Genomic DNA, 27,348 nt, shown 5'->3' on the forward strand with positions numbered 1-27,348 from the left:
AGGCTTTGTCTATGAAAACTGTAATGCCCTGTGTGTAAGTATCATGTCCACAGTGTAATAAGAATGGGAATTTTGTTTTTGGCTCATCTACTGTGTGTATGGATTTGGAACAAAAGCCTGAGTGGATTAAAAAAGGAAATGATCTGCAAATTGAATTATTATATTTGCCCTGCATTCATATATATTGCTTTATGTATACATAATCTGTTCATTTATACCGTTCAAAAGTTTGGGGTCAGTAATTTTTTTAAGTCTCTTATGCTCACCAAGGCTGCATTTATTTGATAAAAATACATTAAAACAGCAACACTGAAATATTATTAAGACAAAAAACGGTTTCTATTTTAATATCTTTTAAAATGTAGTTTATCCCTGTGATGGCAAAGCTGAATTACTTCTGAATTACCTTCAAAAATCATTCTAATATGCTAATTTGATGCTTAAAAAAACATTTCTTATCATTTTCAATGTTGAAAACAGTTGTGCTGTTTAATATGTTTGTGAAAACAGTGATTATTTTCAATATTATTTTGTTACTTTTAGTCAATTTAATGTATCCTTGGTGAATAAAAGTACTAATTTCTTTCAAAAAATCTTGCTCACCCCAAAGCTTTCAGTGGTAGTGTAAATAGTTGAGTTTGATTGAATCTCCCATTAGTTTGTATCATTTTCTCAAATCCCATCTTTTAAATTAAAGTTAAAGATTTATTATTAAATACTTCAAGTAATACTGGGACATGTTCATATAAATAAATCCAGTCATCTAAGACATATAATCTAAATTAAAGTGTTAGATTTGTTCAATATCTAAATAAACCTGCCCTTACAACCCGTTCTATTTGATTTATTATGAAAAATATAATAATAAATATGATTTTATATGAAGTTATATGAAGTGGCAGAACATGCAACCTCTAAACTAGGGGAATAACAAAAATGAACAATATTTAAACAAACAAGGCTTAATTTGGTCCTACATTCAACCGTTTGCGTTTCTGTTGTATGTGAAGATCCGTGCAAGACGTTCAGGTATCTTGCTGACAAGCAACAAGAGAGATAAAAATGACATCGCCTGGATCAGGAGTTTTGTCAGTTTTCCCACCTGTGTAGATTGATGTCGTTGGAATGTTATTAAGGAGCTGTAAAGCCATGAAAACTTTTTGTGTAAACTGACCAACATCAGAAACTTCTTGCCAAGAAGGACCATAAACTTGTCAGAGCGCTCTAGTGCACAAGAGCATATCAAGTACATCCTTAATTATCTGAAAAGCAGTTTGGTGAAGTGCCTTCCCCTGCGCAGATTGGAATTTTGAGGACGGGCTGGATTCCAAGCACCATAAAACGTCCTCAGCGAGTGCTTCTATATTAAGAGTTTACACTCCTTGACATTTACAGCTGGGTTTTGCAATCTAAGCAGATGCAGGATCTCAGTAGCTGCCTCTTGATCTCCTTCAGGCGCTCCGAAAAATCTCTCAGAGCGAAGACGAGCTCTGGCTGTAGTGCCGAAGCACCAGCTGGTCGTATATCGGGGAGCAGGGCTCGCACAATGGCAGCTCCGAGGCTGGCGATGTGGGAGATTCGCTGATCGAGTCCACGGAGGAGTCTCTAAATGGCGAAGGTGGTGTCAAGGCGCCCAGGTCCTCAAAATCAGTGGTCCTGACCGCACACGAAGAGTCGTAGGTGCTGTCAAAAAGACTGGCGGGTGAAGCCCGGCTACTCCCACCGGCGATGATGCCCCCGGCGATGCCGACCGCGGAGCGAGAATTGGTGTTCGCTGCGGCCACCACGTCTGCATAGGTGGTGACGGTGGTTGGATGCGGCCTTTCTTGCTGGTGGAGACAAAAAGTAGGGGAGCAGGGTCTGGGGACCGGGGCGGTGGAGGCATTCACACCTGTTCCCGGCGGTGAACCGGGCAGCATCATGCTGTTGAGCTCACTGATGTTAGCCGTGAATCGACTGACCACACAGCTGATCTGATCCATGATGCATGTCTGGGACGGGGCGCCGTGCTGCAGGCGCTCCGTCAGGTATGAGGGTATAGCCACCACTGTTGCGCGCTCTTCGTCACGCTCTTCCATTTCCCGCCGCTGCATCGAAGGCCGCTGGCACACGGTCGGCAGAGGCGAAGGGGTCCGGGGGCAGTAGGTTACAGGATAGCGCTGGTTTTTCTGAGACCCGTCGTATGCCAGCTTCACCCCGGGGTCTGGAGGCCGATCACAGCCCTTTGAGAAGGGCTTAATAATGGCCGTCTGGTTGGCCTCTTCTTTTTTCTTAATGTGGATTGAGATCCGCTTCCACAGGTTTGGCCTGTAACTTCTCTCATTCTGTGCCCAGGTCACTGTTTTGCCATTGGAACTGTTGAAAGAAAACAGCATTGTGCATTTGATTGATTAATTGAACATAAATACATGTTATAAATGTATATTTTTCTCAGTTTGAAAAATATTGATAAAGGTTAAAAATGTGTATATAAAAAAATTATACAAAATATAGATTTTTATTAGCATTTTAAATATATATATATATATATATATATATATATATATATATATATATATATACACACGCAGTCAAACCAAAAATTATTCAGACACCAGATATAATTTTTGATATTTTTTACTCGTGGGTGCAGTACACTATTGTTTTATTTATGTAAGTGAGTATAGCAAAATAAAGTAAACTGTGACATATTATACCCAACAATTCTTCATAAAGTGGACTACCAGTAAAACTGATAAAAATTTAGGACCAAAAATTATTCAGTCTCTTTGACCTGACCATGTTTTGCTTAAGTGTTTTTTCTTTAATTGCTAATGCGACCTTTTTACACCACAGACTGAACAAAATTAAGCATTGCTTGGTAATTGGTTGACCTAAATTGGTATTATCTAATTGTGTACTTAAATTTAACAGCTGACAGCTATTCAACCTATTTCATTACATACCTTTCTATCAAAGTTATCTGACATTATGAAGATGATATTTTATCGCCATTTTCTAAACTATAGTGAATAAACTGTGATAATGTGAGATAACATTACAAATAATATATATATATATATATATATATATATATATATATATATATAAAATACAAAAATATATGTATATATATTGTTACGAATGGATTTGTGTTGCATGGGGAAAACGGTATATCATTTGCTCGTGTGTGTGTGCGTGCATAGGTTTCCCCTTTCTCTCCCCCCCCCTTAGTGTTCTCTTTCTCTCTCGCTTTCGCTCTCTTCCCCTTTCTCTCTTTCTCCGTAATTGATTACAGGTGGAGTTGATTGGGAGGAATTTTTTTTATTCATAATATGGGACTTTACCGACATGTCTATGAAAAAAATTGAGCTGATATGGCTACAAATAATAATCACTAAAAGCTATAAGGAGATAATGTGGAATAAAATTAGAGCAAATTGCAAAGACTGCAAAACACCATTTAGATACCCACATTACAACACAGTGTTTTATGTAACAAGAATGAATAGACGGTGTTGTGCCTCTGTGTGGTGATAAGTTACTTGATTGTCATGGAAATTATGCTAAAGGACATGCTAACATATATCAGTTGAATAACTATCTGCCTTTAAAACACAGAAATTTAGACTACATTTATGGACTTTAGTATGGATTTATTCAGGCCACAGAATCACCTTTTTTAAAACGGTGAAGAGAGACCATCCTCACATTGCTGCTACACCCTTGCTAATGTGTAACACTACAGCTTAAAGGCAAGAGAGAATAGATCCTGCTTCTAGCCATTCCAATCCATCCATTCCAAGCGCAATTACCACCCTCATCCAATCCTGTACGTCAGACAGGAAATCTCTAACTTTACTTCTCCTAATGCACCTGGGGGCTCATCGACCCAAATGTGTGTAACTCCAGAGTTGCTCCAGGAATGATTCACAGGCATACAGGGTAATTGGTTGGGGCTTTTTTTTTTCTCTTTCGAGGGGAATATTGACAGGGTTTTTTATGTGCTCTAAAATATGCTCAGTTGGGGAGTTCATGCATTTTCAGTCTAAACTCATTTTCATCCTCAAAAGCAAACCTTTGGCAGGCATTACTGAGAGATAAACAGCTTTAATGTGAGCTTTATTTATTTATATATTTATTTTTCAGAATCGGCTTCCCTTGCATCTGAGAGCAGTGACTGCACATCATCTTCTTATAAAGAAGTAAAAATAAGGATTTTCAAAACTGACATGAAAAAGAATTGACACGTCATGCCTCATTATCCTTCAGTTCATTCAGTGTGAATCCAATTAAACCAAAGAGTTTTAAAGAAGAATAAAGAAAAAGTAAGAAAAAATGTTTGTCAATTCCCAACCTTAGAGAGCTGAATAAAATAATATCAGTTCTGAAATTATGACCAAGGATTTATTGTAACCTCTCATAGGTTTATATGAGTTTATATACAAATATTATACATATTAAAATATTAATAAATAAATATTAAAAATATATATTAGATGAAAAAACTAACTAAACTAAAAATGTATTACCTCTTAATAGTAATATTAAAAAAAGAAAAACAAATAAAATTGACAAATGCACGTAACAAACTAACTAAAAATTATAATTAAAATTTAAAATATTAAAAATATATATTAAAGTTTAATAGTATATAAAAAAACACTAAAATATCAATATAAATAAAACTAAAATAACACTAGCCTCATACTGACCTGACAGTGTCTCTGCCAGAGCCTCGTCGTCTGAACAGGTTAGCCAAGCTGCTAGACCGGCTAGCGGCCGAGGCAGCTTTCCCATCACCCACGTGCATCCTCACAACCGTCGACGTGGTGAAAGCGCTGCGTACGTTCCTCTCAGGTTTGGCCAACATGATGTAGACTTTGGGCACAAACATGCAGCACAGCGCAGTGGTAGCGCTGAGGCTAACGGAGAAACACATGGTGATTATCTTGTAGTTTGACCCGAAATAAATTGGCACGAAAGCCAGCCAGATAATGCAGGTGGTGTACATGGTGAACGCAATGTATTTGGCCTCGTTGAAATTGGCAGGGACGTTGCGGGTCTTAAAGGCGTAGAAGGTGCAGCTGAGAATAAGCAGTCCGTTGTAGCCCAACGGCGCCACCACTCCGAGCGTGGTGGTGTTGCAGATGAGGTGCACCTCGCTTATGGACGGATAGTCGTAGATCACTTGTGGAGGTTCCATGATGAAGAGCGCCACAATGATGCCCAGCTGAATCAGGATCAGGATGAAGGCAATGACCAGCTGGGCGCAGGCGCTCATGAAACGAGGCTTCTTGGTGCAGATCTTCTTCTTGCTGCCGGCAAGGATGCGAGCGATGCGGTTGGTCTTGGTGACCAGGGCTGAGTAGCTCATGGCCGGCGAGAGCCCAATTCCCAATCTCTGCAAGTAACAGTAGGCCACGTGCGGTTTGGCGATGAGGCAGAACGTACACAGGTAGCCCAAACAGATGCCAGCCAGGATGATGAAGCACAGCTCCCTGCTGGAGGACTTCACCACCGGTGTATCATGGAACCTGATGAAGACTAAAGTAACGAAGATGGTGGCGAGCAGGCCGAGGCAGGCGAAGGCCACGGCGGCGATTGGCTCAGGATCTCCCCACAGAAGGTACTGCACCGGGATTGGCTCACAGCCTGAGGAACATGAATTTGAGACGTTAATGTAATTAGTAGGGCTGATTTAACATGTTAACTGGAAAAAAATGCATTAAAAGTAGGCCTACTTTGGAAGTGTAATAGGTTACAGATTACAAGTTACCCTATTTAAAATGTAATAAGTAGTGTAACTATTTCAATTATTTTATTAAAGTAATGTAACTAATTAAATTTTAATTAGTTTTCTAAATTTCTCACAAATGTTTTTAACTGTTAAAGGCCCGTTCACACCAAGGACGATGACTATAAAGATAACGATAAAGATATAGTTCTAAAAATCGTTCTCAATATCTCAAAAAATAGAAGAGTCCACACCACTATAACGATAAAGGCACAGAGAAACGATAACGTTGGAATCACTTTCAGAACGATTTTTGCAGCTGATGACCCAATCAGAATCAATCTTGTTATAATGAGCTCGAGAATTTAAAACAGCAGACGCGCATGCGCTGAGAATAAACAGACGATGTCGTTCGCTGGCGTGGACGCTAATATCGTTATCTTTATATTTATTACTGAAACTTTGGTGTCATATTTTAAAGCAGTCAATGTAATTTGGGAAAGAAATCAATCATATATGTGTGTGAAAATATTCAGTTGGAACCCCCTTTGCAGGTAACTGTAATTTAATTACACATTTTTGTCAGTAACTGTAACAGATTACAATTATATTTGTCCTTGTTACACGTTACATGTACTTACTAACATTTAATTATGCATAATTACATGCAAGTAACCCTAAACCCAATCCTAACCCTAACCATAAAGTAAGCACATGTCGTTAATTAATATTACTCAGTACTTAAATGTATAATTACACTGTAACAAGGACACCTTAAAATGAAGTGGAACATTATTTTGTGATTAAATTACAAAATTCAGTTACATGTAACGTAGTTACGGCAGTATTTCCAAACAAAGCCACAGCAGAACTGTTTTGCATTTCTTCAGCAACACACGGTGGTGTTTCAATACTGAATGAGTCCACGTTTTTAAACTAATCGAGTAAGTCAATGATTCATTGACCCATTCATAAAGACAGTCACTTGCTTAGTTTGTGAATGAATCAGCTGTTTGAACAAATCAGTTGAATGAATGACTGAATGACTCACTCACTCATTAAGAAAAAAACCTACTGGCGGTTTTATTTTCTGATTGGGAGTATCATTTAATTTCTTTTAATAATCTCAGATTTCAATATTTAAAACCATTTATTATCATTATTTATGCAATGTTGAATATTTCATGGTCCAATTCTCGCTAATAAGAAACCATTAACTTTGACTTTTGCCTCAATAAATCCTAATTTGCTGCTTATTAATATTTAGTAAAGTAGTTGTTAAGTTTAGCTATTGGGTAGGATTAGGGATGTAAAATTTGATCATGAAGAATATGTGCTTTATAAGTACTTAATGAACAGCCAATATGTTAATAATAGGCATACTAATATGCAACTGGTTAATAGTGAGAATTGGTCCCTATATTAAAGTTTTACCTTTTATTTTTGTAAAATATTTATTTCTAAAACTACTTTGTGTAATGTCTATTCAATGCTTTTCTCATGTAACACAATAATGACTTTAAATTATCTTTTGGGGAGGAAATTCTCAATCAAATTTGATGTGCGATTAATTTTCAATTAATTACATTAATCGTTTAATTAATTCAATTTAAAAATGTAATCACTCAACAGCCCTAGAAATAAGGCATTACTGAGTTGCCCCTGGAACTTCAAATAAAATGTTTCCACTTCAGGGGTTGTAATTATTCTGCATAAAGATGTATGTGCAATGCAAAACACTAATTTAGCTAGTTAGAATATGGCCTATGTCTATAATTATTTAGAATCACTGATGTGTGACATTAAAAATTGTACAGAGAACATCCATCATTATGCAGATAACACAGTAAAACTATAGGCTGAATTAACATACAACTTTATAAAACAAAAAAGAAAATGTGCAAAAATAAACAAAACCATCCATTCAACCAAGCGCCATGCATTATGCATTAGAGGCTGACAAACAAGCGCTGATATATTTAGCATGTGCGATTTGCATCAACAGACAGTGAATGAGGATAAAACTGAGTCTTGGTTTGGATAGCTTTTAATGAGGTTGGTCAAATGACACTGGAGGTTTGGTTTGTTTTTACAGGTCAGATTCACAAACTAGCAACACCAAGAGCTACTCTGGAAAGTGACGGTTCTGATTATCAAAGGCTTTTGTGAAAGTGCCTATAGGGCAAGTGGGCGAACTCGGCAGCCATATTTGTAATGCCCCTGGGCAGCTATTTTTAGTCATGTTCTGAAATCTCAGTAAATGTTTGTTGAAATTACACTTGAATAACATGTTTCAATCAGGAATAAAATATGATACCAGCTGCACCATAAGCTGTGCTTCTTAAGCATTAAAAACAGTATTTTTGAGGCTGGTCCAGCTAAAAAACTGGCATTAATGCTCATATTTGAGTATAAACATGAACACTTTACAATAAGGTACAATTCATTAACATTAGTTTGAATCAACATAATCATACTCTCACAATGACCAACCATTTTTACAACATTTATTTGATCAGGGATTCTCAAACGTTTTGTCAGCTGAACCCTGAAAAAAATTCTTGGGAGTATTTCAAAATATTTTCTTGAAGTACCCGCTGATATTTTTAGTAAATATTTCAGCAATGTAACAACAAATTTTCATGTTCACAATTCTCTGATGTAGGTTAATGGTCATATAACATACAGGTAAACAATTTTCTTTTCTTTTTTTGATAGAAAGTGTTTTTTATTTATTTATTTATTTTTAATTAATAATTTTCATATTCATTTTACATTTGTATTATTTAATTAACTATAACATTTTCATCAAACCCCCTTTTTGGAAACCAAGATTAACACATTAATGTTAAATTATGAATGTACTATTGTTTATTATTAATTCACATTCATTCATTTACTAATGTTAATTTATACAACTCAGAATTTTTTTAGCATATCTTAGCATATGTAGAAATTAACATTAACCAAGATCAATAAATGTGTTTATTAATTACTAATATTTACTTCATGATCTCTAATGCATTAACTAATGATAAAATATTGGAGATTATTATGGAGTGCTACTGTTTACTCTTATATAATATGAGCATTAGCATTTATGCAGATTTCCTGAACCAGCCTGAAAAATACAGTTTTTAGAGTGAGTTGAGCTTAAATGTTTTTTTTTTTTTTACATTTTAATTTCTCTGTTATAGTGTCTTTGTCTTTGTACAGTGAATAAATGCTGTAAACAATAGTATAAAATCCAAAAACAACTAAATTAAAAAAGAACTGCAGGTACTCAAACTCAAAACCACCTGCTACTAAATGTCGAAAATTGGCATTAAGGCTCTTGCATGAACAGCAGAGCGGCCTCGGCTCTCAGTAATGTACTACATGCTGAGAGACTGCTGCTTCAAGGCTTACGCTTGACAGCAATTCTGGAACATTCTGATGGGGACCCCCGCCAAGTCCAAATCTCTGTTTTTGGCATTAAGTTGCCATGGTCCAGATTCTCAAATAACGCTCTAAGAGATAAATGGATCTCCAATGTTATTCTGTGACCCAGATACTTATATCACACACTGCTGTACGAGATGATAAGCTCATGTGGCTGGTCTGAGAAGTTTACAATCATGGGTAAACGATGGCTTTGACTTCTGGATGAACTACAAGAAGAACTACATTTTGCTCTGAAGGTGGATGTAGATTCACCTGTGAGGTCATCTGTAGGCCAGGATCCAAGCTCGCACATACGACAGGTGTATTCATCAAACACAAACTCGTTTTCTTTACACGGAGTGCAGGTCCAGCAACAGCTCACCTCACCTTTACGGATAACCTGAGGTGGTCAGAACAGAGAGGTCAAGTTATGCAAGTTATAGATTTCTGTGAAGAAAATACTTGCTCTCAAAGCCGCCACCACATTGCCAAAGTGTTGTGGGTGGTTGCAGTGCACTGCTCTGTGGTTGCTACAGTGTTCTAAGTGGTTTTTAGTGCATTGCTGTGTGGTTAATAAGGTGTTTTTAAAGGTTGCCATGTGGTTGCTAAGGTGCTTAAAGTTCTACCTCCAAGTTTATATGATATTCTGCTCTCTAAATATGTGGCTTAGGCTCCTATGTCAGTATAATTCAATGGGATATTTAAAAAAAAAAATTAAAGAAAGTAATACTATTATTCAGGAAGGATGCATTAAATTGATAGTGATAGTAAGTGATAGCAAAGTTACTAAAGATTTACATTATTGAAATAAATGCTGTTCTTTTGAACCTTCTATTCATTAAAGAATCCTGAAAAAGTGTTATTGTTTCCACAAAAATATTAAGCAGCCGAACTGTTTTCAACATTGCATATTAGATATGCATATTAGAAAAGCATATAAGAATGATTTCTGAAGGATCACGTGACACTGAAGACTGGAGTAATGATGCTGAAAATTCAGCTTTGCATCAAGGAATAAATTACATTTTAAAATATAATAAATACACAATAGTTTTTTGAATTTTTTAAAAATATTTCACAATATTAGTTTCTTCTGTATTTTTGATCAAATAATTGCAGCCTCAGTGAGCATAAAATACGTAAAAACATTAACAAATCTTACCAGCTCCAAACGTTTGAATGGTAGTGTATAATAAATATGCACATATACACTTAAATAAAACTAATTTAATATAAAAACACATATACACTGACATAACACAGATTTTCTCCTTTACTGCCTTTTTCACCTTTATCTGAGCTTTTTCACAGGGATCGCTGCACACCGATCTTATGATGGCACTGCTGTTGGCCCAGATCTCCTCGTCATCCATCTTTAGCCCACTGTTGTCCCAGCTGCCCACGTGGATGTAGCTATAGTCCTCCTCACTCATCTGTTTAAAGTTCATGATTTCATACCTGGAAAAACACACATAAAAGCACTGTTATGGATGTGAAACGGTTAACTCAGCATCATTCATGTTTTGCTTATAAAGCCATTCAGTCTGAAGGAAGGTATTTTTGAAAATCACAATGACATCAACAAGAGATTGTTTTCATTCTCTTTGAAAGGAGTTTAGAAGCACATTCTGACTTGTGTTTGGAGTAGAATACGAATGATTCCTACCTCCCTGGGGAGTCTCCATTCTCATCAAATAGCACTACTTCTCCCGAGACGCCAGAGAAGTTTGTCCTCATGAGGAACTCTAAGAGTTTACCTCCATCAATCGGCCGCATGGCTTCACACAGGCCTGCGTAGCCGGGACACAGAGACTTCTGCATGGCATGCAGGCCGTAAGCCATAGAGTAGATGGCATTGATTACAAAGCCCATCTTCGTGTCCTGAGCGTATTGGTGTCGGAGCGACTCTTTCTCTATGAGATGGTGTAGTGAAAACAAACAACAGAACAAACAATATATTGAGTTGTAAAGACACTTTTTGTAATATCTATTCAGTGCTTTCATCCACCACACTAAAGTCTTGGTCCACATTATATTTTTGTTGATTGATAGATTCATTATTAGATAGATGAGTAAAAGGATGGAAGGACAAATGGATGGCTAGATGAATAAATTATGAATACTTGAATTGACAGATGAATTGATGAAAATTAAAGACTGATAGATGTATGCATGAGTAGATGAAGCAGTGGAAGGACAAATGGAAGTATAATGGATGAATATATTGACAGATTGATGATCTATATTTGAATGAATAAATGAAATTGTGGAATGAAAGATGGATGATGGATGGATGATGAATAGATGAATGAATAGATGAATTGATTGAATGAAAGATTTGGATGTATGGATGGATAGATTGTGGAAAGACGGATGAATAGATGAAAGAATATATTGACACATTATTGGATGGATGATCTATACATGACTGAAATGATGGATTGAAAGATTGTTGGATTGATGGATGGATGAAAAACAGACAAAGCATTGGAAGAATGGATGGATGGATGGAAGGGCGAATAGATGAAATAGTGGAAGGACAGATGGATGGATGGAGGGACGGATGGGTGACTGGATGGATGGATGATGAATAGATGAATGAATAGATGAACTGATGGAATGAAAGATTTGGATGTATGGATGAATGGATGGATGGATAGATAGATAGATAGATAGATAGATAGATAGATAGATAGATAGATAGATAGATAGATAGATAGATAGATAGATAGATAGATAGATAGATAGATAGATAGATAGATAGATAGTGTAGAGAAATGGATGTATAGATGGATGAATATATTGACAGATTAATGGATGGATGATGTATACTGTACATGAATGAATAGATGAAACGATGGAATGAAAGATTGATGGATGGATGGATGAAAAACACACAAAGTATTGGAAGGACAAATGGATGTAAAGACGAACAGATCGACAGACTGATGGATGGATGATGAATAGATGAATTGATGGAATGAGAGATTGATGTATAGATATTTGGATGGATGGATGGATGAAACAGTGGAAGGACAAATGGATGTATAGATGGATGAATATATGGACATTAATATATGGATGATTTATATATGAATGAATAGATGAAATAAGGTAATGAAAGATTGATGGATGGATGGATGGATGAAAAATAGAAAAAGTATTAGAAGGAAAAATGGATGTAAAGATGAACAGATCCACAGATTGATGGATGATGTATAGATGAATGAATAGATTAAGTGATGAAATTTTGGATTGATGGATAGTTGGATGGATGAATGAGTAAATAATATAGTGGAAAGATAGATGATTGAATAAATGAAGAACAGTTGAATGATAGATGAGCTGATAGGTGGATGGACGGATGGATGGAGAGATAGACACACAGACAAACAGATATAGAGAGAGGATGGATTAATTGATGACAGAATCCAGATAAACTGTCCCAAACTTGTTCATGTGAGAACATATTCCACTCACTGGTGCAGGTCTTGTTGTATTTGATGCTCTCTTGAGGATGTCCCTTCAGCCGGCACTGGAAGCGGTGCTGCCAGAACTCAGGGAACCAGGGGTTCCGGAAGTTTGTGTCCGGCTGCAGGTTCAGGTAGTAATCATCAAACCACGTGACGTAAGCAGACTGCAGCTTAATAGTGATTCCCCCTGCTGCCTCCCTCTGGAAGCCGTCAGTGACATCATAGCGGTCCGCCCAACCATCGCTGCAAGAGACAAGTGAGTAATGAATGGCTTTTATATAGAACAAACTCCCTTGAGAGACAGTCAGGGAGCCTCCCGGTCCAAACTGACCCACATAGCAGGCAAAGCCCAGTAGTTATGACCAGGTTACTCTATGAATTAGGTCTTGAGGACACAGCTGGCCAGTATTTCATAGTGACAGACTCATAATAAACCTCTCCATGAGATATATGTGCTCCAAATCTTCGCCATTAAGCATCAAAGGGATCTTTGGATGACAACAGACGAGTCATACCTTCTCCTTTCATACAAACACAAGAAAAATAAACTACACTTTTCAGCGTCTACTCCATCTATATGTTCTCGAACACTTCCTAAAGTCATTGCGCTAAATGTTATACAACTCAGCGGTGTGTGGGCGGTATCATTTTTGTTCTCATGGTAGGTAAGGAGAGGCTTTCATAACTTGTCCTTGGAGGCAAAAGCAATGGGAGTGAAGCAGAGAGGAGCATGTTAGTAGCAGCTTGAATCATCTCATGGAAAAGAGCTGAACAGCTCAGTAAACCCACACACTGACCCCAGCAGGTCAGCCTCCCTCTGCCCACTGCCGCTGCAGGAAAACTTAAAAAAAGACAACAAAAATACCAAAGCAAAGGCGCCGCTACCTTTACAAAGATGTCTGACAACATTTTAGAGCACATTAAAACATACTGCAAAATCAGGGTTGGCCGAATATTTGTCATATGCATTTGAAATGTTGATATTTACCAACAAGTAGTTAAACCTCAATCCAAAATGTGTAGAGATTTTCAGTCATCTTTTGAACTGTTTGTTTAAACGAATAAGTTCAAAAATACTGATTCAGTGATTTGTTTGTGTCGGCATACAAAGATGTTTATGGAATAATTCAAATTTCAATGAAAGTTCCTCAGATTGAATAAAAACCATAAATCCAGCCCAATGCAAACACAATAATAACACAATAATGCAAACATGAAAAATATCATCAGAAGTCTGGAAAATGTTGAGAACTTTTTTTAATAATTAATTAATTGTCAGTTTTGAATTTTTTTGTTTGTTTACACTTTACAATAAGGTTCCATTTGTTGACATTAGTTAACTACATTAAATATGTGAACTAACAATAAAAGCATTTATTAATTAAAGTTAATATTAATTTAAACATTCACTAACACATTATTAAATTCAAAAGCTGTACAATATTATTTAATTTACCTGAGCTAACATGAACTAAAAAAGAACAGTTGTAAATTTATTAACTAATGTTAAATACCGTAACAACTGTGGTGCTCATACTTAGTTATTGTTAGTTAATGCAGTAACTAATGTAAAATAACGGTACCTTATTACAAAGTGTTACCTTTTTTAATTCAACCAGATGTGGTCAGGTTTTATAGCATGAAAAATGAAAAAAGAATAAAAAAAAAAAAAAGTAATAATAATTATATAATGTTTATTTGCTTTATAATGTTTCATAAAAAAGAAAAAAAATATGTCTGTGGGTGTTTAACGTTTTGGAATCTACACAGATCACAGTTTTAATCTGTTAACAATAGCCCACAAAGGAATAACACACACACGTTTATGTGGGAAGCTGCTGTATTAAGGACAGAAAATAATATCAGATTTACACCAACAAATGCTGCAAAGAAGCTGCAAAGTGAAACTGATGATTAAATTAGGTTACCTTTTTATCCATCCCCAGCGGCAGGGGGAGTCAGATCAGCCCTCATCAGCAATAGATCAGCTCTTGTGCACACTTCACTGATGAACATTTTGACAGATAATACAACAGAATACAATAGTGTCCTCACACTCACTATGGCAGATGGCTGGGCACAGTCTGCAAACTGCTCATTAGTAAATAATTGAAAGTCATTCAGTTGTGAAACGGTGGAGCCTGGGCATCACTGTTTCCATGGCTGTCAATAGGCTGCTGAGTGGGGATGTTGACAAACAACCTTTGGTAACAATTGTTTTTGTAAGGATCAACTCATACTACAGTCCCATATGCCAATAAAAAATACCATATATATTTTTTAAATGTATTGTAGATATAAGCCTGTTTCTCTCTCACTGATTGGACTGTTTTCGAAGCTGCTGAAAACGATCTGGACGAGCTCACAGAGACTGTAACATCTTATATCAGTTTCTGTGAGGAAATGTGCATTCCTACCAAGCAGTGTTAATTTTGGCAGGCATTTTTGTTTTAGTCTTAGTCTTTGTCTTGAGACGAAAATGCTTAATAGTCTTAGTCACATTTTAGTAATTTGAGTCTTTTATAGTTTTAGTCTAGTTTTAGTCGACGAAATGTTATTCTGGCAAGCTAAGGAACAAATTCTCTTCCAGTGATTCTGCTTCAGTGTGGAAAGGTATGAAATATTCTACTGTTGTTTGAAAAAAAAAAACACCCCACACCCACCCTGAACACCTCTCCACACAACCATTAACACCCCCAGCAACCCCCCTCTCCCCCACACCTGCAATTCAGATCAGTTAAGATGACGTGCGCCAGGTCTTCAGAAAGAACAAAAGAAGGAAAGCACCAGGCCCAGACGGTGTCTCACCAGCCTGCCTAAAAACCTGTGCTGACCAGCTGGCCCCCATCTTCACACAGATCTTCAACAGATCACTCGAGCTGTGCGAAGTCCCCTCATGCTTCAAATGCTCCACCATCATCCCTGTACCAAAGAAACCCAAAATTACTGGACTTAATGACTACAAAACTGTGGCACTAACGTCTGTGGCCATGAAATCATTTGAAAGACTGGTTTTGGCTTATCTGAAGGGCTTCACTGGACCCTTACTGGGCCCCCTGCAGTTTGCCTACAGAGCAAACAGGTCCGTGGATGATGCAGTCAACATGGGACTGCACTTCATCCTGAAGCATCTGGACAGACCGGGGACTTCAGATTCCTGGGCACCACAATTTCTCAGGACCTGAAGTGGGACAATCACATTGAGTCCATTGTGAAAAAGGCCCAGCAGGGGTTGTACTTCCTTCACCAGCTGAGGAAGTTCAGCCTGCCACAGGAGCTGCTGAAACAGTTCTACTCTGCCATCATTGAATCCATCCTCTGCACTTCAATAACTGTCTGGTTCAGCTCAGCTACCAAATCTGACCTCAGAAGACTACGGAGGGTAGTCCGGACTGCTGAGCGAATCATTGGTACAACCCTCCCCACTCTCCAAGAACTGTACGTATCCAGAGTGAGCAAAAGGGCTGGCAAAATCACTCTGGACCCCTCACATCCAGCACACTCCCTCTTTGAACTGTTACCGTCTGGTCGACGCTACAGAGCTCTGAGCACCAGAACGACCAGACACAGAAACAGTTTCTTCCCTCAAGCAATCCATCTCATGAACACTTGACACTAAACGTGGAACACACAACACTATTATACATTATTTATTCACCACACATACTTATTTTTTCATTTCAAATTTGCACATTTCAGAACTGTACACACATAATTGCCTATATTATATATTGTGTTTTTTCTATTTTGTACATGGCCTATTTGTATATTATTCTTTTATTATCTGTGTCCTGTCCTGTCGCTGTCTTTCTGTTGCACTGTAGAGCTTCTGTCACTATAACAAATTCCTTGTATGTGTAACATACCTGACCAATAAAGCTCATTCTGATTCTGATATTTTTACAATCATATAACAATTGCCTTTTTTACATAAATATTATTTCCATATGCTTTAGTTACGCATATTTACTCCTATATTTGTTGGAAATTTGTCAAATATATTTTTAATATTGTTTTATTTATATTGTCCAAGTAAAAAAAAAACTGCATTTACCAAAAATGTTTAATACTGGTAAATTAATATTAATATTTTAATTTTGGAAATTTATTTTCATGCCCCTTGAAATACATTTTGTAATATATTTTGGCATTACAAACAAAATCTATTTTTTATTAGAAGATTACGCTGTATTTTAAATATTTTGGTAATAATATATTGGTAATTTTAACAAATTTTCAAATCAATTGAATCAATTAATTAATGCTAAATAAAGCAAAAATGCATGCACCAAATAAGAAATCCAATATACTAAAGAAAGCACATGGAGTTTTTTTTGTTATTGTCTTGAGAAACTTTTCACTTTTGTAGCATCGCTTTTGTAGCCACATAGAGATCAAGAAACTGGAACAGAGACACAGTGGCCACATTCTAACTGAATCAAAGAAAAAAAACTCAACATTTGCCACCTTCCCTGGAGCTGGTGTCTGACACCTCATCAAACACACACACACACACACACACACACACACACACAAACTCGGTCATCCACTCATGCACACGCAAACACATCTCACCCACGCATACACACACACACACTGGCACCCCCATAAACATGGCATCTTCTCTCAGCACATCCAGGCTGTGTGGAATGCCCAGAGGCCCAGAACAAAGACCATGACACCATTTTCTGAAATAGATTCTCTTTAAATATTCAGAAACTACATAAGCAAAATATAGGCTCCTACCACAGAACAAATCAACCGGCTTGTTAACTTCACCAAAACAACGATTTTCCAGATGCATATTTTGATGTCATCTGATTCTAAAGTTATTAAAAAAGAGCTGATCTCAAAATAATGGAGTTTGTTGGGCATTGTAAAAATACCCCAAAAATCTTTTAAAGAGTGCACTTCATAAATTATTGTTGGATATATGAACAGATTACATCAAAATTCAAAATCTCACAAAAATGTTTTATGCTTTAAAAAAAAAGTTTTCTCACAAACATTTTGAAACATTATTGGTGATTTGTCATTGAATATTATAAATAAACAGACAAACAAACAAAATAAATAATGATGCTCATCATGCTTTATATGCCATAAGCAAAAAAAATTATAATAAAATAAATAAATTGTCTGTGTGTGTTTCACGTTTTGGAATCTACACGAATCACAGTTTTAATCTGTTAACAATTAACCCACAGAGAAATGACACATGCACATTTATGTGGGAAACTGCTATATTAAGGACAGAAAATAATATCAGATTTATGCTGTGGCATTACAGATATTTTCCAGAAAAGTCTGAGTGCATCCCTCATTGTCAATAAGACGTGGTCTTGCAGTTAGGACTCTGTGTCATCATGCGGGTGACCCGGGTTCAGTTCCTGCTTCAGTTCCTGCTTTTTTTTAACCTTTGTTATATTTTGGGACAAGACAACCTTCGTTACAATGCCAACCAAATGCTATTTATTTGGCATATGTTTCAAAGTATTTTGTTGAATAAAACCATTTAATTTACATGTTGCTATTTTTAGGTTGCAACAGATATATTAGTAATTGTATTTTTTCCTCTTATTTCCATTTAGCAGAAGGTGAAGTCAATTTATTGTAACCTCAAAAAAGCAAAAAACGACACACTTCACCTCTAAAAGTTTATAAAACACGTCCACCAATGAGTGAACGTCTAATTATCCAACCAAAAAGCCCCTGAACAGAAGCAGAAATTGGAGGCATTATTCTTAGTTTAATATCTCAAAGACATAATACATTATTTCAGTCTGTAATATCCATAAGCAATTTATTAATGGAACAGCCAGAACTGAATTGGGGATGAAGCTAAAAATAGGTAATTTAGCTGTCGCACTCCAGGAGATTAAAAATGGGAGGAATCATTTCTTACTTCATTTGACACTATGAATAGCACGTGCACATTTTTCAAGATGTCGATGCCTAGTCAAACTCAAAATATTCTTCTCACAGGATCAGTCACAATCATTTTTTTGTCAGTCATTGAATATTGAATTAGTAATCTTTCACAAATAACTGAAGTGTCTCTGTCTGTCTTCGATGAGAAGAGAACCTATTAGGTAAAGTTGACTTGTGTAAGAGTGTTTATGAGACCATCTGTACTTGTGAAATCAGATCCAGCATTACAGAATTACTTCGGTGTGACTGAACCTCTCAAGTCCTCATTACAGAATCAACAGGCTTACTCAAGACATTATCATAACATGACTCAAGTGCCTATCACTGAAATAAACATAAATCACATACCTTGCTTCAGCAGTGGATGACTGTGATGGTGATGATGATGGTGATGGCAACATTTGTGGTGATAACAGACAGAAAGATGAGCCTTGCTTCCCTGTTTTGATCCATCTTGATTTTGTCTCTCTCTCTCTCTCTCTCTCTCTCTCTTTCTCTCTCTCTCTCACACACACACACACACACACACACAAGTAAAGAGTTGCAGATGATGATCAACAGGTGTAGGTGGAAATTCAAACGGTAACTTTGAAAGAATTGGCTTATGGCGCGACCCTATCTGACTCACAATCTCTGTGGAAAAAGCACTATAAGAACACAATGCAGTAAAGATGATGCAGAAGATGGGGTGACTGGGGCTAGTTGTCACACTGGGAAGTCATCACATGAGGTATATCTCAGTAACTATAAGATTTTGAATTTGATTTGAATTTGAAACTTGAATTAAAATGACTTTAAATTGTAATAAGAGGCTGCACTGACCCCAGATTTTTGAATGGTAGTGTAAAAATAGTATAATATACACCATATAATATGACAACATGCCCCAAGGAAACTTATTCCTGAGCAATTACAGTGAAACATTTTCATTGGAGTTCTAAATTTGTACAGCTGCTTTTTGTTTTGTACTACTGTTCCACAAAATAAAATTCAATAAACAGTTGTTAACAACTTTTATTTTTTTTTAATTGGATAGTCATGACTAGTGTGTGTCTAAGCAGAATTTAAAATTTAAAAACAAATATACTCCAAACAAATTGTACTCTTGAGAAACAGTCACAGGAGTAAAACATGTGGCAACTTCCCTACGTCTCCTCTAAAATATTTTCCAAGTATGCTTTTTCTGCTGCAGTAAGTGTTATAGATGTACAGTAAGCTTTTCTAAAACACCACCTAAATTTTGAGAAAAAAAAAAAAAAACAAGATTTGTTTTCCGAACCTGCCAAGAGTGCTTGCCACAGCTCACAGGCACAATTTTAGAAGTGTTTTCTTGCCGTTGCTTTGATAAGAAATGTCTGCAAAAAATATAAATCCATGTGCATAGAGTTCATATTTTGGGTAACTCACCTGCCAACCAACAGAAACTCTCCAACTAGGCGGCGGCGTCTCATGGCCATTAGGATGCCACGTACAGTCATGCCCTCGCAGAAACACGCCACCACACGAGCTTTGGGCAGGTGGCTCCTGAGCTTATCGAGAAGACGGTCGAAACCCTGTTCTCCAGCGTTGCTGTAGATCTTGTCAGAATGGGCAATACAGATGCCCTCCTTTGCTGCCATGTCTTTGAAGGCTTCCATTCCACTCTCACCGTAGTTCCCTGAAGATTGAGAGATTGAATGATTTTTAAGCTTGAAACATGTTCAAAAACTTTGGGCCATCACCCCATCATATCAGTTTCAGTTTGTGGATATTTAAAGGATAAAATCATTATATAGTATTGTATTGTATTATATAATATAATATAATATTATTATTTTTTTTAAATATATTGTCTATAAAATATATTTATATTAAATATTATTTTATTATAATTTTAATTAAACGTTTATTTAATAACATAGTTCTGTCAAATAATTTATTGTTTTTAATATAAATTAGCTTGGAATTGTACAGCTTTAATGACAGAAATGGCCATCACAAACATCCTTTTAATTGGTTCACAAAACAATCCACAGTGAAATGTGATGCTCAACCTGTTAAACTCGTGCTGAAATGGCCTTGTTAAAATCTTCAGGAGAATATGAAGAGCTGTAGGTGCTACACACAGTCAGAAACAACACACATTTTAGCTAACTCTCCCACATTTTACTCTCATCATTAGTTCTTCTTGTGTTTACAAATAAAATCTACCCAACTTTCTAATTATTTGAGTTTCCCTTTACAGGGATTAATAAAGTTTTTCTAATCTGTTACCATGACCTGGGTGGGCCAGTTGGGGGAGTAGTGAAACGTTTGGTACAATAGATTGAACCCTAATTTCGAGGAATCATGGAAATTATGGAAATTTTGATTTCTCATTAAAAGACCTTGCACTGCTGAACTGAAAGTAATTGAAATTGAAACTTCATATTTACGGCAAAGTCTCTGAAAATATCATTTATGTTATATAAAAGTGTCCTTGTTCTGTGCTTTGTTTCCTGAATATATTCAGTAAGAAATAAAAATAGATTGAACTTTTTCATGCTTTGAAAAACTAATGAAAAACAGGCCATGGTGCCCCTCTTTCATAAAGCGTCAGGGGTAAACTCCCCCAATTTACATAAAAATCAGGTCACCTACTTTTGTGTGAGGAATGTTCCCAGTCTTCACACATTTTATGAGGTGCGAATTTGATACAATTGCAAAGATGTCTTGATAAAGATAAAGATTTCAAACATGCACCTTCATTTCACTCAAATACAGTAAATCGACTTTCACAGATTTTTCCAAAGCAATGCACAAGCATCCTAATTACACCCGAGATTATGAGTTCTGATAATAGAGATTACAGGGATTAAAACAATATTCACAAGATCATTCCAGTGATGGAGCTTTGCTAAAAAATATTAGGAGTGAGCGTAGTGGTTAACATTCTGAACTCGTAACCTAAAGGTTGCAGGTTCAAATCTGGCTGAGGTGATATCTGAACCGCAAGGTCACTGAGACCCCCTTCACCGTCATGTCCCAGAGGAAAACACTTAACCCCTGGTTGCTTTTAGCACTCCAGAGAGTAAGAAGTATCTGCAAGGTGAGAAATGTCCATTACTGTTCAGGAACTCTACCATGAAAATATGGCTGGCTTTTGCAGAAGAAATTGATAATTTCTTGTATGCAGTACTATCATGTACTCATCATATGTCTCAGTATTTTTTATAATAACCATTCAAAAGTTTTGGGTCAGTAAGGTTTTTAAAAAGAAATTAACACTTATATTCAGCAATTATGCTGCAAATATTACATTTATAGAAAGTGTTACAATGTTACAAAAATTCTATTTTAAATGTTTTTGCACTTTTTGTTCATCAATGAATCATGGTTTCTAATACAATTAAGTAACAGCTGTTTTTGTTCATAATAATAAGAAATGTTTCTTGAGAAGCAAATCAGCATATTAGAATGATTTCTGAAGGATCATGTGACACTGAAGAGTGAAGTAATGATGCTGAAAATCCAGCTTTGCAATCAAAAAATATATTACAATAATATATCGTATTATTACAATAATATAATATATCTTAAATGATATTGAAAACAGTTACTTAAAATTATAATGAAATTTCATAATATCACTGTTTTTACTCTATTTTTAATCAAACACAGCATTAGTGAGCATAAGAAATCTTAGCCAACCACAAACTATTGTCTAAATGATAAATGATAAAAAGTGAAACATAAATATTAAATATTATTGTAACACTTTAACTGCTTTTAAATATTGTTTTGTAACCCTTTTACTAACTTTAAATATTATTTTGTTATTCTTTAACTAACAGATGCAAATTAATGACATCCCCCTCCGTTTTTCAATTTTGATGGAAAAACAAAAATACAAGCATCAAATATTAGCAATGAATTTGGAGGATTCTGAGATGTTTTGTGCTTTGTCTTACTTTAGAACATCCTGAACTGTTTGCTAGAATAACAGAAATCAGTATGATGATACTAACATTTGAAGAAAAAAAAGAATGAGAATTGCCTTTACTGAGCATTATTTTCTATATTTAGCATCCTTGTTTTGTATTTCCATTGCGTAAATAATCAAAGGATAATTAATAAAATCTAAGAGCATAACCTATGCATAACTTGACTTGACTATCAAACACATCTCATTCTTCATCTCTGTGAAGTCTTAGATTTGAGAAGTGTACTTCCAAATGCGCATGACTTCATCTCTAATCTCTCTCCTCAGGGAAGATCTTCTTCAAATCTTTCCCTCCATTCCTCTGTGCCAGTTCGGTGAATTAAATCCCTCGCTGCACTCAAACTTCACTAGAACCTTCTGTCTCAGATAAAAATGGATATATAATAATAAAAAAAAAAAATTGAGTTACATAATATTTTACTGGCATTTCATCAATAAAGGGCAGTAAACAAATGGTCCTGTAATTCAAAAGGTTAGTCACAAGAAGCAATAATAAATGTGGGTAAAATGACCTCATAATATAATATATGCACATAATAACGGAGATATTCTGATGACCTCAACTTTTCTTTCCCTCCTACAGAGAGACAGACGCTGCAGCAGAGACAAGTCTTTAAACAGTGTGTTCACTTGCACAGGAAAATACATTAAACGCCCACATACACTGAAAACAGAGCTAAAGATGTAAATGATCTTCATGATCGCCTTTCAGCTAATGATTTCTGTTTGTTCTATGGTCTGCAATGAGGCCAAAAAGGCCATAACAAAAGCGCAGCAGCAACACAATACATGAGCATGTCTATTAACCATTCACTCTGTGTACGCCGTATGCAAAGCATCATGGGGTGTTTTCAAACATCAAAGACACCTTTGAACATGATGAAACAATACATAGACAAATCTGCAGAAAGGAATGATGCTGCTTGACAGAGTGTCTGAATGGCCTTAGTTTGAAAGGAAACTTTTGCATTTCAATACCTTTAATAAAATAAGTTTTTATAAAAGACAGTAAACCTCACAACTATACACACAGCTTTCAGCTTACATACTTCTTCAGTAATTTCAATGGTTCTTTCATGTTAAACTAGGGCAAAAACACCTATTCTCCATTGGTGTTATGCATGTTGATTGACAAGCTGGTTAAACACAAGTCAAATCAAATGTGACTACAAACATTTGTTCTATTTTATCAATAGAGCCCACAAATTACAAATGACAAAGTATGATATAATACAAATGGAGCTACAGATGCCAGCAAATGAATCAACATTATGGAGTATTTCACGGCTCCTTGTTCTGTATGTGGGTGAAAACTGGGGTGGGCTCCATATTTAACTACATGCTGGCAATTAACACCTGTCTGTGAGGTCATCAGTCTTCTACCCAAACCGCTTCAGTTTGTAATATTCAGTCAACAATGAAACAGGGATAATATTTAATATTTAAGTAAAACTAAAACCATGAACAACATTTTTCATTCCTTGAAATAAAAATAAACAGTAGATGAAATAAAATATATGTGATCTTGACCACAAAACCAGTCATCTGAAGAATTATAATAAGCTGAATAAATAAGCTTTCCGTTGATGTATGGTTTGTTAGGATAGGACAATATCTGGCTGAGATACAACTATTTGAAAATCTGGAATCTGAGAGTACAAAAAAAAAAAAAAAAAAAATATATAAATAATAAATATTGAGAAAATCGCCTTTAAAGTTGTTCAAATGAAGTTCTTAGCAATACATATTACTAATCAAAAATTACGTTTTGATATATTTTCAGTAGGTAATTTATAAAATATCTTCAGGGAACATGATCTTTACTTAATATCCTAATTATTTTTGGCATAAAAGAAAAAAATGTATCATTTGAACCCATACAGTGTTTTGTTGGCTATTGCTACAAATATACCCCAGCGACTTATGACTGCTTTTGTGTAACCCTGGACCACAAAAGCATATATATATATATATATATATATATATATATATATATATATATATATATATATATATATATATATATATATATATATATATATATATATATACTGTATATAACTATTTATAATATATACTGCCTGAGTTAGTAATATACAGTAAAGTATGCACCCAGGTTACTATTTAATATTCGTTAGTTTTGTTACTTGAATTTTAGCTTAAGATGAACTTGAAGTTAAGAAAATTAAAAATGATCAGATATACAGTATATTATATAAGAAACTGCAATTGCTAAAACTTAACTCCCATTAAAAGCAAAAGAGAGAGAGAGAGAAAAAAACTAATTCAAACACTAATAAATCTCAGTGCTATTAAATATCATTGCTATGTACATTCAAGAGATAAAGTTTGACTTAATGCAGTTTAAATAGTGTTAAATCTTTTGTCACAAGTGTAATAAACAAGTACATAAAATGATTAGCAGATGCCTGGATCTTGACTACAAGTGGCGCATGCTGCATCAGAGACATAAACTCTTTATGAGGACTCCTTAAAAGGTGTGACATTTCCCTCTATGAATAATAAAGAGATTTCGCTGTTTAGGCCAAGATAACGGTGAACCGCAATAGACAGTGTGATACATTATCACCTAATAAAATCCCTCTGGAAAATCTCTCACTTTGAGAACGTGGAATATTTAACACTTTAAATAATAGTTTTACATGCTCTTGGAGATCTGCCTTTTTCACTGGAAGACTTCTGTGAAATACTAATGCGAGGAAAAAATTAAACCTCCAGAACTAAAAAATGAATAGGCTCAAAAGAAAAATAAAAGAGTTGCAGGGAAGATTTAGCTCTTTTAAGAAGCGTTGTGGAAAATCTCATAGTAACCGTGAAGAAAAATGCTTCCCCGAGGAAACAGATCACTTACCTTCAGTGTGAATGGCAGATACGTAGGTCCAGTTGTATTTTTTGACGATGTCCACCATCGCTCTGGCCTGCTGGGCGTCAGAAGGTACCACCCTCATAAAGTACTTGTACAAAGACTTATCGCTGAGATCCATACTGGTTGCCGAATATGCAATCTGGGGAATGTTGAAGAGCTGAAGGAGATTCTGAACCTGAATGGCCACAGAACTGGATCCAGGTCCAATCAGCCCCACAATGGGCTTCTTCCCTGTCATGGGAGTCCCTCCACCTTCGGTTGTACACTTAGACATGCCCTCTTCCTCCTCGGCTGAGACTAGAGTGTCACGGATGAACTCGATGCTCTGCTCCAGAGCCACGGCTGAATGCCAACAGGAGTCTCTGATCTCGCAGCCAAGCGTGATGTTGGGTAGGATGTGCGGGTCTGCGTTGATGCGGTCCAGGGTGTGCATCATGGCCTCCACCCGCTGGATACCATACTGCTCGCGTACAGCGCCGCACTTGCGCTCGTGAACCTTGTCGGCCGGTGGCTGATGATGGACGGAGAAAAGAGCCCCGATGATGATGTCGCCGGGAATGTGTGCCAAGACACGTCGCTCGCTGGCTTGGGCCTTCGCTAAATTGTCTGGCCGTGTAGGACCCAATCTGTCTCCGAGCAGCACAAACACCAGCAAATGTAAAATCCCCATTTCCTCGGCCCTCTCAGATCAGAGTGTCGAATACTGGTAGGTCCCTCAGGGCATCTGAAAGAGTCACAAGAAGCAGAAATCTTCAGAACAATATCCCTGGAGATCATCAACCTCCCACTGAATCACAGAGGTGCATATTTGTGAGAGTCGTGATAAGGATGAGCTGTCGCCAGGGCAACATCTTATTCTAAAGTCTGAGGATTTTTCTGCCTTCCTCTAAATATCTTGAGATCAGGAGGAAAACAAAGTTGAAATGCACATGAAGAGGTTCTGGTAGATCTCAGTAATGAGATGCATCATTAACAATGACTTGTTAGAAACAAAGAGCATGTAAATCTTTAAATATGTATTGATTCTGATTCATGTATTCGTTCAGAATCAAAACCTCAGAGATTTTCCACAACACAGAGACCCAGAGGATAATATTCTTATGCAGATTTGCAGCCAGTGAATATTTATATTGCCTCTTTAACCTAACCTCTTTTCATTACTGTAAATGAATGATATATTTCATTAAAATGAGTTACGCAGTTTAGTGAAATAAATACAGAATTCCCAAGAAGGAATCTTAGTTACTTATATGTGAGCCATTATATCATAAAACATATTGTGGTGTTTTCATCAGTTTACAGGGTCTGAGGGTTATATCTCATACTTTTACAGATCACTTTGGGAAATCGTACAATGTGTCATGTCAAGAAAACATGGGAGAGGGATTTGGGGACTGTTTTTGTTGTCTAACCACAATTTATAGTACTTTTTGTTGCAATAGACTGATAGAAACCCACTGTATGAACACAGAACCTCATGTATACTTAATAAGATTGATTCTTCATACTCACCTCTGAGCTCAAAATGCAGAGTTGGTATTGGTATTTAGACGCACTAGTTATGTTCTTCTACTGCTAGGTTTTGCTCTCTAATTCATTTTTAAACAGCAGCACTGTATATCTTCAGCTTTCCAACTGATTTCTTCTAACACAAAATTGTTGGACAAACTTATAAAGTGCATTCTGTTCACTTGGATCCGTGACAAACCACCAACAGTTCTCAACAGTACAGAGAAATGCATGCTGCATAGAAAGCTTGCTATAGTCGATGTACTTATTTTCTTTTTTTGTAGCTGCTGCGCATTAATTTTTCTATGTGATTGTTCATTTAAACAACAAGTTAGAGACACATTAATAACTGAAAAAGGTGCCAAACACAAAAGTTACTAGAGTCAAGAAGCATTCGCTGCTGTCTGAGCTCTCCGTGGTGCTGAAACCATAAACCAGTGAATTTGAA

At 36.2% G+C, this 27,348-nt stretch overlaps 1 protein-coding gene across 1 annotated transcript; it reads right to left on the bottom strand.

Annotated features, from left to right (window-relative positions):
* Positions 1-1,463: 1,463 nt before the first annotated feature.
* LOC306864326 (metabotropic glutamate receptor 5-like) lies at positions 1,464-26,061 on the bottom strand (the record flags this gene model as incomplete). The annotated part of the gene is made up of 8 exons (XM_079408283.1): positions 1,464-2,355; positions 4,695-5,634; positions 9,413-9,539; positions 10,429-10,597; positions 10,806-11,052; positions 12,620-12,855; positions 19,951-20,200; positions 25,377-26,061. The coding sequence occupies 8 exons, from the start codon at positions 26,059-26,061 to the stop codon at positions 1,473-1,475; spliced, it is 3,537 nt and encodes a 1,178-aa protein (XP_079264409.1). The 3' UTR covers positions 1,464-1,472.
* Between the last annotated feature and the right edge of the window lie 1,287 nt (positions 26,062-27,348).

This window comes from Barbus barbus, assembly GCF_936440315.1.
Source record: "Barbus barbus genome assembly, chromosome: 45".
NCBI lineage: Eukaryota > Metazoa > Chordata > Actinopteri > Cypriniformes > Cyprinidae > Barbus > Barbus barbus.